At 46.0% G+C, this 13,245-nt stretch overlaps 2 protein-coding genes across 2 annotated transcripts; both read left to right on the top strand.

The window, feature by feature from the left end:
• Positions 1–237: 237 nt before the first annotated feature.
• Positions 238–3,402, top strand: LOC309358895 (claudin-34-like; the record flags this gene model as incomplete). The annotated part of the gene is made up of 3 exons (XM_081892162.1): positions 238–348; positions 736–1,754; positions 3,374–3,402. Exons 2-3 carry the CDS (start codon positions 737–739, stop codon positions 3,400–3,402), a joined length of 1,047 nt encoding a protein of 348 aa, XP_081748288.1. The 5' UTR covers positions 238–348; position 736.
• A 5,139-nt stretch (positions 3,403–8,541) lies between these two features.
• Positions 8,542–11,453, top strand: LOC309358894 (claudin-34-like; the record flags this gene model as incomplete). Its single annotated transcript, XM_081892161.1, has 3 exons — positions 8,542–8,671; positions 10,425–11,400; positions 11,442–11,453. The coding sequence occupies exons 1-3, from the start codon at positions 8,568–8,570 to the stop codon at positions 11,451–11,453; spliced, it is 1,092 nt and encodes a 363-aa protein (XP_081748287.1). The 5' UTR covers positions 8,542–8,567.
• Positions 11,454–13,245: the final 1,792 nt, after the last annotated feature.

The following is a 13,245-nucleotide window of genomic DNA, read 5'->3' as shown; positions in this document are numbered from 1 at the left end:
GGAACTGCTCTCAATCTGACTTCAGGAAGACGCGTTTTAACTACAGTGTCCAGGAATAGACACTCTGCATTGGGAAAGAAGGGAACTGAGTTCCCTCCCATTTTCCACTTTCCTGATGTTCCAAATGACCAGTACCCTGGAGTTATGATTTGTGTTGTTGTCAGGATTCTAACTGGCCTGTAACTGACCTAAGAATTCTGCAGAGCAGTTGCTGCTGTGGCTGGCTGGCTGCTCAGACGAACGTCAGCTCAGTGGCCAACAGCTCAGTCTTCTTGAGGCTCAGGAACACCTAGCAAATAGCTGCTCTGTTCCTGGCACGCTAGACTCTAGCTGAGGAAGGCATTTCACGTAAGTTTATGGATTAAACCTTCCTCACTATGCCATCAGGTGTGTTTATGCTCAGTGGAAAAGGATAGCTGCAGTAGCAGATAGCAGAACAGCGAATCATGAGCAGCTCCCATCCACAACAGGTTGCTGAGGTTCTGGCCATTTTCACAGGAACAATGCAAGAGTTTATTAAATCAGTAGCAGTGTGCTGGAAGAAAGTATGAGTGTCAGCTTCTCTGGATCAGATGTCTATACCTAACCAGGGCGTGGGAGAGAGCAGGAACTCTTTCTTTTGCTGCTTCTTTCTGTGCATGGAAGGAAGAATGCAGGAGGGAGGGTGTCCTTCAATGACTTGACATACTTGTTATTCCCTCTCTCACTGCATGTTGTCTTCTCTTTTGTTTCCAGGATGCCTGCCAAGGTCTCCCCTGCTCCCCTCCTCTCCAAACCCCCCATGCGGGTGAAAGAAGGCTCCCTGGTGGTCAGGTGGCTGAGATTAGTGTCCGGCCTCCAATTATCCGCATTCCTAATGGATATTTTGGCCTTGCCGATGTGCATTGCCTCAACAGCCGTTGTCAACTGGCGAGTGTGGCGTGTGGACAACATCAAAGGAATAGGGTCTGGAAACATCTGGATAGGAATCTGGCAGGTCTGTTTTTGGAAAGACCATTCTAACGACGGCAAGTCTTTTTGGCATTGTGAAAATCTCAATGAGCAACATCCAACCCTCCCAATGGAAATTTTTATTGCGCAGGATTTAATGGCCCTAGCTTCCATTATGAATTCAGCGGCCCTAGGATTAATTTTGTTTGCCTTATACAATGTGTTCAAGCCCAATAAACATGAGGATTTTGTGTTAACCTTTTTTAGGCTTGCAGCTCTCCTGAACTTAGGTGCAGGGATACTCGTCCTGATTTCCGTGATATGGAACATGTCTGCTGTCTTACAAAATGGGGAAATTGTCTTCCCAGAAGCTTTTGAATTGCCTCAAATTCCCAGTGAGCAGCATATTGGACCTTCTATTTATCTAGGCTATATCGCTGCGGGTTTCCAGCTGCTGAGTGCAGCATTGGTTGGGATGGAGAGATGTTGCATCAGGACCACCGCAACAGATACATCTCAAATGGCAACTGTAATAGTGATTACCCCAGGAAGTGCAGTGAAAAGCGAGAGTCTAACTATTTGTTCGAAGTGTGGTTCTCTGCTAGACCTGGTAATTCAAGAGAAATCCTCCGCAGTGGAGATGGAGGAAACCCATGCGGAAGATCTTGTCATTCCAGAGGAATCCTGCGCAGTTGAGATGGAGGAAAGCTGGGCAAGTGACCTTGTCATTCCGGAGGAATCCTGCGTGGTTGAGATGGAGGAAAGCTGGGCAAGTGATCTTGTCATTCCGGAGGAATCCTCCGTGGTTGAGATGGAGGAAAGCTGTGCAAGTGATCTTGTCATTCCAGAGGAATCCTGTGTGGTTGAGATGGAGGAAAGCTGGGCAAGTGATCTTGTCATTCCAGAGGAATCCTGCGTGGTTGAGATGGAGGAAAGCTGGGCAAGTGATCTTGTCATTCCGGAGGAATCCTGCGTGGTTGAGATGGAGGAAAGCTGTGCAAGTGATCTTGTCATTCCAGAGGAATCCTGTGTGGTTGAGATGGAGGAAAGCTGGGCAAGTGATCTTGTCATTCCAGAGGAATCCTGCGTGGTTGAGATGGAGGAAAGCTGTGCAAGTGATCTTGTCATTCCAGAGGAATCCTGCGTGGTTGAGATGGAGGAAAGCCATACACCCCAAAGCTGACCTGAAGGACATCAAAGCCCACCTGATGTCCGCAAACATTATATAGTCATAAACTATCAGATTGAGATCCACCCAGATCGCTCCATACATGCATGGATCTGCGTGGATCAGGATCTTATAGTTTTGTTTTGGGACTTCAGGTGGGCTTTGATGTCCTTCAGGTGAGGTGAGGAAGCCTCTTTTTTATGACTAGTATTTATTTATTTATTTATTTATTTATTTATTTATTTATTTAAGATTTTGTTGATCTACAAAAGTGTGCAATGTCTCTCTCTCTCATGTTCCCCCCCCCCCATGTAACATTTTTACAAATCATTTTCATTTGTTGAGACATTAGGAAGCAAAGGGGAAAGAGGTGGAGGGGGGAGGGAAAGATGGGTGGGGGTGGGGTCGGGTGGCGATTTTTCTATTTTACTTCCTATATGTAGGATTTGGTGTCAGGGTTGTTTGTGCAGGTTCTTTGCTGTTCACTTGTGTTCCTTTGGTGGTGAGAGAGGTTGGGGTTGGCCTAGGGTGTGGTTATTCATACTGTGTGTGAGGAGAGCACCCTGTTGCAACAGCTTTAATAAAGATCAGGCTTACTAGCTGCCTTGCTTCTCAATATTCTCTGGTTGGCCTCTGTTATTTTCTCCTACCGATAGAGAACCTAAAAAGAGGACTCTGTATGGGCTCTTGGGTACCCCATAAGGGGAAAAGAGCAGGTTTTTCTTTATAAGAAATAATAAACATGCTCATATCAAAACAAGATTCTGAAAATAAGACAATTTTGCTTCTGATGGTAAAAGGTATATAAAGGACCCTTGGACGGTTAAGTCCAGTCGAATTCGTCTGTGGGGTGCGGCGTTCATCTTTGCCTATGGCAGAGGGATCTGGCATTTGTTGACAATACAGTGGTACCTCGGGTTAAGAACTTAATTTGTTCCAGAAGTTTGTTCTTAACCTGAAACTGTTCTTAACCTGAGGTACCACTTTAGTTAATGGGGCCTTCCGCTGCTGCTGTCACACCGCCGCCGCGCAATTTCTGCTCTCATCATGAAGCAAAGTTCTTAACCCAAGGTACTATTTCTGGGTTAGCGGAGTCTGTAACCCGGAGCGTCTGTACCCGAGGTACCACTGTATTGCCTTTGATGGACAGCAGCTACTCAAAATGGGTCAGGCACCACAACACATTTGCTAGAGTGTTTTTCAAAGAAAACCAATGTTCAGCACTTTGGGGTTCACCTTTCCTTTCTTTTTCTTTTTCTGTTCCATGTTGCCCAGCCAACACAAAGGAAAGTAGGAACATGTAAATCTAGATTGTATTTGTTTTTGTTATGCCCAAACCTGTGAGTTGTTTTAGGCTTCCATTTGGGGTTAGTTTTGTTTTTGCCTCTGAAATGCATCTCTGGCTTGAAGCAGTCTTCTAACTTGAAGAAAGGTCCTCTGGAAAATAGGGGTGGGGTTTGTAGCCCCCCCCCCCCCGCTCCTGGACACCACACTTCAACTATTTCCATTCCTACAGCAGGAAATATAAAATCAAAACTGCTTTTAAATCGTGAGTCATAGGAAAAGAGGAAGCTGCCTTATACTCAAGTCAGATTACTGGTTCATCTACCTCAGTGTTACGTAAACTGACTGGAAGCAGCTCTCCAGGATTTCAGAAACATAAAAATACAAAACGAGAACACAAAATACAATGATACCTCGGTTTAAGAACTTAAATTCATTCTGGAGATGTTCTTAACCTGAAACTGTTCTTAATCTGAGGTACCACTTTAGCTAATGGGGCCTGTAACCTGAAGCGTCTGTAACCTGAAGCATCTGCAACCCGAGGTACCACTGTACATAATTAAACAAGAAAAAAAACTCCAATAGGGATCTTCTACATACTGTGATAGCCTGGGGGGGACCCCCTAAACTCTAGAAATTAATAAATGATAGGATTTTGATTATTTGAGGTGTGAAGGGAGAAATATAAACTGCAGAGGAATTCCTGGGCTTGGAAGGTTGCCAGGGTAACTGGGTGTGAGGTGTCAGGAAAATAAAGTTTTGAGCAGGGGTTGCTAGGAGTAAGAAGGTCTGGGATCCATCTTTAGGCAGGCTAGCTGAAGGCTGGCTGGGAGAGATGTATTGGACTCGGGCTGCATATTCCTCACTCCAGAAAGAATAACAGGAATTGTGGTTTACCCCTCACAGAGCTTCAATTCTCAGCACCCTCAATGAACCAGTACTCAAAACTGGAACATTTTCAGCTATCACAGTGGAAACAGAAAACGCCGATACTGGAAGTCTCTGAAAAACTAAAGACAAGGCATTAGCTTGAAAAGGACAAGAGGATAACTTTATGACAGGACATCATTTTTTATTGCACACACAACGGATTATCATTCACAGTGGCACCCACCCACCTCACTTGCACCTGACAACTTTGGGACAATGTTTTCCTATAAGGACCCTGTGTTTGGAGGGTATGGAGTGGGAAGTGCATAATGTTGGATGGGGAGGGGGGGATAGAAAAATCTATTAAAGATATTTATAAACAACAACACAAAGCAATGCATGGCCATTGAGTAGGGGAGGCCAGGCGCTCCTGCACATTTAAACAGCTGCATAGAAAAGCGAATTGCTGCCCTTCGAACCGCACCTTCTGAAATTCCCTTTTGTACACCACTACTAAAAGCCCTGTCCTCTTATGCATCTGGATCCCTAAACACTGAACCGCTCCTATTCTGCGATTCCCCCACCTGTGCAAAAACAAAAAACAAAAACAAAAGAAAGTTTTAGACCAGTTATCTGGCACCAGACGGGGTAGCAGAAACTCAAACGTCACAAAACCACCCAGAGCAACTTCCCTCCCGGCAGGTCCGACCACATAAACCGTCCGCCGCCGTGTGCGTAGCGGTGGTGGGGAAACACCGATTCCCTTTGATCTTGTCATTCCAGAGGAATCCTGCACGGTTGAGATGGAGGAAAGCCATACACCCCAAAGGTCACCTGAAGGACATCAAAGCCCACCTGATGTCCCCAAACATACGATTATCTTTGTGATGCCCTAAAACAGGGAGTCATAAACTATCAGATTCAGATCCACGCAGATCACTCCATACATGCATGGATCTGCGTGGATCAGGATCTTATAGTTTTGTTTTGGGACTTCAGGTGGGGTTTGATGTCCTTCAGGTGAAGAAGCCTCTTTTTTATGACTAGTATCTATTTATCTATTTATTAAAGAATTTGTTGATTTACAAAAGTGTGCAATGTCTCTCTCTCATGTTTTCTCCCCCCATGTAACAAATCATTTTCATTTGTTAAGACATTAGGAAGCAAAGGGGAAAGAGGTGGAGGGGGGAGAAGATGGGTTGGGTGGGGTTGCGTGGCGATTTTTTTGGGCTGCATCAATAGGAGTATAGCATCTAGATCAAGGGAAGTAATAGTGTCACTGTATTCTGCTCTGGTCAGACCTCACCTGGAGTACTGTGTCCAGTTCTGGGCATCACAGTTCAAGAAGGACACTGACAAACTGGAACGTGTCTAGAGGAGGGCAACCAAAATGGTCAAAGGCCTGGAAACGATGCCTTATGAGGAACGGCTAAGGGAGCTGGGCATGTTTAGCCTGGAGAAGAGGAGGTTAAGGGGTGATGTGATAGCCATGTTCAAATATGTAAAAGGATGTCACATAGAGGAGGGAGAAAGGTTGTTTTCTGCTGCTCCAGAGAAGCGGACACGGAGCAATGGATCCAAACTACAAGAAAGAAGATTCCACCTAAACATGAGGAAGAACTTCCTGACAGTAAGAGCTGTTTGACAGTGGAATTTGCTGCCAAGGAGTGTGGTGGAGTCTCCTTCTTTGGAGGTCTTTAAGCAGTTCCTGGGGCAGTAACACAAGATGGCTGCCCCCTTTGCTTGAATGTATAGGGGGAGGTACACAGAAAGATAGAGTTGCCTCTTACATTCATCGGGGAGGCCCACTTGTAACAAATCACTGCCCCCCTGAATTCACTGGGAAGGATGGGGTACAAATTGAGCAAATAATCATAAAATAATAAAATGTATTGGGGCATGCAGGAGGATCAGGTAGCTTGGTTCTGTGGAAAGTCATGTTACTTTTATAGTTACTATGTGAGATATTATTTCTTTGTAGAAAAGACCGAGGAAATCTGAATCTCAATGCAGGATTGCACAACAGGGATCTCAATTCCTCAGTTCTTTTACCTGTGAAATGGGAAGGACAAAGTTCATTCGCCCTTTTCACACTGATAACTGCTAATTGTATTAGCAAGCCCCACTTATTTTGTGACATTTCATCAAAGCATGCTTGTTTCTCCACCTTTATATCTTTGCCTATGAGGACTGAAGTACAATTATTTCACCTGCTGTTCGCAGCAGTGATGGGGCTAAAGGGGCACAAAAAGGAGGGCTCTGCTGTCTCTGCCGCCACCACGCACTCCTGACATCAGGAAAAGGGAGATAGGTAGGCATTGGGCTCTGTGCTGGCACCTGGGCCTTGGCACATGTCCAGCTGGACCACTGACCCTGGGGCTAACTGATGCAGTTACTGCATTAGCAGTCAACCCGGCTAATTTGGAAGACGACATTTTCAAGGCAGAGCTTTTTATTGCTATCTTCCAGTAGACCGCTTTCTAGCGGGAAGGTAAACGGCGTTTCCGTGTGCAGCTCTGGCTTGCCAGAGCAGCGATATCACGCTGGCCACATGACCCGGAAGTGTCTCCGGACAGCGCTGGCCCCTGGCCTCTTGAGTGAGATGGGCGCACAACCCCAGAGTCTGGCAAGACTGGCCCGTACGGGCAGGGGTACCTTTACCTTTACCTTCCAGTAGATGGTGCCATCTACTGGAAAGTGCGTGAAAGCATAATGACCATTGTATGTGAAGGTAGAATTCACAAGGCATATATATATATATATTTCATTTCATTCTATATATATATATATAGAATGAAATTAAGCACTCATCCTGATTTGCTTGCACAAAATTTATGTGGAGGTTAGATGACGCCAGGTGGCGCTGTGGAGGGACGCAGGTGGCGCTGTGGGTTAAAGCCTCAGCGCCTAGGACTTGCTGATCGAAAGGTCGGCGGTTCGAATCCCTGCGGCGGGGTGCGCTCCCGCTGCTCGGTCCCAGCGCCTGCCAACCTAGCAGTTCGAAAGCACCTCCGGGTGCAAGTAGATAAATAGGAACCGCTTACCAGCGGGAAGGTAAACGGCGTTTCCGTGTGCGGCTCTGGCTCGCCAGATGCAGCTTTGTCATGCTGGCCATGTGACCCGGAAGTGTCTCCAGACAGCGCTGGCCCCTGGCCTCTTAAGTGAGATGGGCGCACAACCCCAGAGTCTGTCAAGACTGGCCCGTACGGGCAGGGGTACCTTTACCTTTACCTTAGATTACGCCAACTCTATTTAGCATTCATTCTGATTTGCTTCTGGGTTCCACCATCAGGAATTTACCCTATACTTTTTACTGCATTGCCCTGTCACTCCCATAACTGCAAATAAGTCCTTTAAAAAAGTGGATTTGTTGCACCAGAGTGCTTTAATTCTGCTTTAATTGGGCAAAGTGACATGGTCAGCATGCAACTGAATCGCTCCTGCAAAACAGTGACCACAGTCCCTTCCTCTCACAATTGGCCTGCCAATCATGATTGAAAACTTATCGCTTTCTCCCTCCTGCTTTTGGCTTACGCCAATGACTTCAGGAGCTTGTTTCACTCTTATTTCTTTCATGACTGAAGTTTTTCAAGCAAAAGCATTAGCAATCAAAATAAGTGTTGCAAAATCTGAACGGTTACATAAAAACAAAACACCTTGAAGGAGCTCACTGCCTTTGCTTGTGAATTAACCTACATGCAGGGAGCGGCCCTCACGCCTCACAGTGGGGTGATGTTCCTTCAGCCTCATGAGGAGCCTCTTCAGTAGGGCTGGTGAGAGTGGGCCTTGCCCCCTAGGCCAGGTGGAAAGGGCCTTGTGAGGAGCAGCCTTCACACTCACAGCCAGGCAATTTTATTTCATACCACACCATATGGCAGCCATTGTTTGCTATCCAACATGGCAGCTATTTGTGTTTTGCTATTTTCTCATTGGGGCAAATCTCATGAGCAATATGTCCAAATGTGTTTTTACGCTTGGGGGGCTGCTGCGTCGCTTGTTCCTGAACCTTTTCTTCTTTCCAAATGCCCTGAAGATCCATTGCGCACCTTGACTTGCATCAAACCTCCTCTCTCTTATTTGCTCGGTGAACCAGACGGGGAGAAGGAGGAATGAAGAGAACGGAGGTCCCTGTCAAGAGAATGGCCAAGATCTCCTCAGGTGAGGATGAAAGGGGAGGCAGGGAAAAGCAAAGAGCCCCTGAAAACATCCCCACACTCGGGAAGAACTTGTCGGCCAAACCCATGCACGGAAGTGTATCTGCATGAGGACGGTCAGCACTTTTCTATTGCATGGGTGTCACTGAGCAGAGTTTTCTATGGAGATGGTGTATCCTGATTATGTGGGGGAAACAGAACGGGAGAGCATTTGGGTGTGGATGATGTCATGCAGATACAGAACTGGACTTGCGTCTTTGACGGGGTGAGCTCCCGTTGCTCGGTCCCAGTTGCTGCCAACCTAGCAGTTCCAAACCACGTCAAAGTGCAAGTAGATAAATAGGTACCGCTCCGGCCAGACAAGAAACGGCGTTTCTGTGCGCTGCTCTGGTTTTGCCAGAAGCGGCTTAGTCATGCTGGCCACATGACCCGGAAAAACTGTCTGCGGACAAACGTCAGCTCCCTCGGACAGTGAAGCCAGATGAGTGTCACAACCCCAGAGTCGTTCGCAACTGGACTTAACTGTCAGGGGTTCTTTACCTTTACCTTTTTAAAAGCACTGCACACTGCCCTGCGATGTGAAAGTGCTCCATCTTATCAATGGTCACAACTCCTGAAATGAATGGATGGCTCCAATGACCCATTTGCTGCCTTCCTTCAAACATTAACATTTGTGTATGTTCTAAGATGTTTAAAATAGTCAAAAAGATGACAGCTTTTAATTCCTCTGAATTTGATATCTACTTTAGATTTTTAAAGGCTGGCTCCCAAAGTTATTTCGGGTGAAATAGATGGATTTAGGCCCATTGCTTGGCCGAATGTTAATCACACACACTCACACTTCAGTGGAAACGGCATGCAGCTGAGCAGCTCACATTCGGAGCATCAACACAGAAAGGAACAGGAAGAAAGCAACACAAATATTTTGATGGAAGTGTCTTAGGAAAGCGATTTTAAATCATGGACACCTAGGTTCTGAAAATGGTATTGCCTGTATTGGTGTGAGGGATGGGGTCCCATGGCACAAATTCCATGTGGTCCCAGTGCAAAGGAAAAGAGCTAAGTTCTTCTCCCTTACTATAATGTCCAAACAAGATGGGATGGGGAAGAAGAATGATAGGTTTGTAAGGAGTCTTCAATAATTTTGCCAAGGAAATTCTTATGGTTCAGGGCCTCATGCTATTAGCCTTTCTTGTACAGGGAGATCCTTTATGAAATGCATTCAGGCCCATCAAACAAATCTGTACTGAGATACACATACTGTATCACCATTTTTATTGCTGGAACTGCTCTGAATCTGACTTCAGGAAGAACACGTTTTAACTACAGTGTCCTGGAATAGACACTCTGCATTGGGAAAGAAGGGAACTGAGTTCCCTCCCATTTTCCACTTTCCTGATGTTCCAAACGACCAGTACCCTGGAGTTATGATTTGTGTAGTTGTCAGGATTCTAACTGGCCTGTAACTGACCTAAGAATTCTGCAGAGCAGTTGCTGCTGTGGCTGGCTGGCTGCTCAGGCGAACGTCAGCTCAGTGCCCAACAGCTCAGTCTTCTTGAGGCTTAGGAACACCTAGCAAATAGCTGCTCTGTTCCTGGCACGCTAGACTCTAGCTGAGGAAGGCATTTCACGTAAGTTTATGGATTAAACCTTCCTCACTATGCCATCAGGTGTGTTTATGCTCAGTGGAAAAGGATAGCTGCAGTAGCAGATAGCAGAACAGCGAATCATGAGCAGCTCCCATCCACAACAGGTTGCTGAGGTTCTGGCCATTTTCACAGGAACAATGCAAGAGTATATTAAATCAGTAGCAGTGTGCTGGAAGAAAGTATGAGTGTCAGCTTCTCTGGATCAGATGTCTATACCTAACCAGGGCGTGGGAGAGAGCAGGAACTCTTTCTTTTGCTGCTTCTTTCTGTGCATGGAAGGAAGAATGCAGGAGGGAGGGTGTCCTTCAATGACTTGACATACTTGTTATTCCCTCTCTCACTGCATGTTGTCTTCTCTTTTGTTTCCAGGATGTCTGCCAAGGTCTCCCCTGCTCCCCTCCTCTCCAAACCCCCCATGCGGGTGAAAGAAGGCTCCCTGGTGGTCAGGTGGCTGAGATTAGTGTCCGGCCTCCAATTATCCGCATTCCTAATGGATATTTTGGCCTTGCCGATGTGCATTGCCTCAACAGCCGTTGTCAACTGGCGAGTGTGGCGTGTGGACAACATCAAAGGAATAGGGTCTGGAAACATCTGGATAGGAATCTGGCAGGTCTGTTTGTGGAAAGACCATTCTAACGACGGCAAGTCTTTTTGGCATTGTGAAAATCTCAATGAGCAACATCCAACCCTCCCAATGGAAATTTTTATTGCACAGGATTTAATGGCCCTAGCTTCCATCATGAATTCAGCGGCCCTAGGATTAATTTTGTTTGCCTTATACAACGTGTTCAAGCCCAGAAAACATGAGGATTTTGTGTTAACCTTTTTTAGGCTTGCAGCTCTCCTGAACTTAGGTGCAGGGATACTCGTCCTGATTTCCGTGACATGGAACATGTCTGCTGTCTTACAAAATGAGGAAATTGTCTTCCCAGAAGCTTTTGAATTGCCTCAAATTCCCAGTGAGCAGCATATTGGACCTTCTATTTATCTAGGCTATATCGCTGCGGGTTTCCAGCTGCTGAGTGCAGCATTGGTTGGGATGGAGAGATGTTGCATCAGGACCACCGCAACAGATACATCTCAAATAGCAACTGTAGTAGTGATTACCCCAGGAAGTGCAGTGAAAAGCGAGAGTCTAACTATTTGTTCGAAGTGTGGTTCTCTGCTGGACCTGGTAATTCAAGAGAAATCCTCCGCAGTGGAGATGGAGGAAACCCATGCGGAAGATCTTGTCATTCCAGAGGAATCCTGCGCAGTTGAGATGGAGGAAAGCTGGGCAAGTGACCTTGTCATTCCGGAGGAATCCTGCGTGGTTGAGATGGAGGAAAGCTGTGCAAGTGATCTTGTCATTCCGGAGGAATCCTGCGTGGTTGAGATGGAGGAAAGCTGGGAAAGTGATCTTGTCATTCCAGAGGAATCCTGCGTGGTTGAGATGGAGGAAAGCTGGGCAAGTGATCTTGTCATTCCGGAGGAATCCTGCGTGGTTGAGATGGAGGAAAGCTGGGCAAGTGATCTTGTCATTCCAGAGGAATCCTGCGTGGTTGAGATGGAGGAAAGCCATACACCCCAAAGGTGACCTGAAGGACATCAAAGCCCACCTGATGTCCCCAAACATACGATTATATATGTGATTCCCTAAAACAGGGAGTCATGAACTATCAGATTCAGATCCACGCAGATCGCTCCATACATGCATGGATCTGCGTGGATCAGGATCTTATAGTTTTGTTTTGGGACTTCAGGTGGGCTTTGATGTCCTTCAGGTGAGGAAGCCTCTTTTTTATGACTAGTATTTATTTATTTATTTAAGATTTTGTTGATCTACAAAAGTGTGCAATGTCTCTCTCTCTCATGTTTCACCCCCCCCCCCATGTAACATTTTTACAAATCATTTTCATTTGTTGAGACATTAGGAAGCAAAGGGGAAAGAGGTGGAGGGGGGAGGGAAAGATGGGTGGGGGTGGGGTTGGGTGGCGATTTTTCTATTTTACTTCCTATATGTAGGGTTTGGTGTCAGGGTTGTTTGTGCAGGTTCTTTGCTGTTCGCTTGTGTTCCTTTGGTGGTGAGAGAGGTTGGGGTTGGCCTAGGGTGTGGTTATTCATACTGTGTGTGAGGGGAGCACCCTGTTGCAACAGCTTTAATAAAGATCAGGCTTACTAGCTGCCTTGCTTCTCAATATTCTCTGGTTGGCCTCTGTTATTTTCTCCTACCGATAGAGAACCTAAAAAGAGGACTCTGTATGGGCTCTTGGGTACCCCATAAGGGGAAAAGAGCAGGTTTTTCCTTATAAGAAATAATAAACATGCTCATATCAAAACAAGATTCTGAAAATAAGACAATTTTGCTTCTGATGGTAAAAGGTATATAAAGGACCCTTGGACGGTTATGTCCAGTCGAATTCGTCTATGGGGTGCGGCGTTCATCTTTGCTTACGGCAGAGGGATCTGGCCTTTGTTGACAATACAGTGGTACCTCGGGTTAAGAACTTAATTTGTTCCAGAAGTTTGTTCTTAACCTGAAACTGTTCTTAACCTGAGGTACCACTTTAGTTAATGGGGCCTTCCACTGCTGCTGTCACACCGCCGCCGCGCAATTTCTGCTCTCATCATGAAGCAAAGTTCTTAACCCAAGGTACTATTTCTGGGTTAGCGGAGTCTGTAACCCGGAGCTTCTGTACCCGAGGTACCACTGTATTGCCTTTGATGGACAGCAGCTACTCAAAATGGGTCAGGCACCACAACACATTTGCTAGAGTGTTTTTCAAAGAAAACCAATGTTCAGCACTTTGGGGTTCACCTTTCCTTTCTTTTTCTTTTTCTGTTTCATGTTGCCCAGCCAACACAAAGGAAAGTAGGAACATGTAAATCTAGTAAGTCTACAGGAGTTGTAAACTTTGAATTGAAGCAAAATGATTGTATTTGCTTTTGTTATGCCCAAACTTGTGAGTTGTTTTAGGCTTCCATTTGGGGTCAGTTTTGTTTTTGCCTCTGAAATGCATCTCTGGCTTGAAGCAGTCTTCTAACTTGAAGAAAGGTCCTCTGGAAAATAGGGGTGGGGTTTGTAGCCCCTCCCCCCCCCCGCTCCTGGACACCACACTTCAACTATTTCCATTCCTACAGCAGGAAATATAAAATCAAAACTGCTTTTAAATCGTGAGTCATAGGAAAAGAGGAAGCTGCCTTATACTCA

Source organism: Podarcis melisellensis, assembly GCF_964234715.1.
Source record: "Podarcis melisellensis genome assembly, chromosome: 16".
Classification (NCBI taxonomy): domain Eukaryota; kingdom Metazoa; phylum Chordata; class Lepidosauria; order Squamata; family Lacertidae; genus Podarcis; species Podarcis melisellensis.
This window is presented reverse-complemented; position numbering and strand designations above follow the sequence as displayed.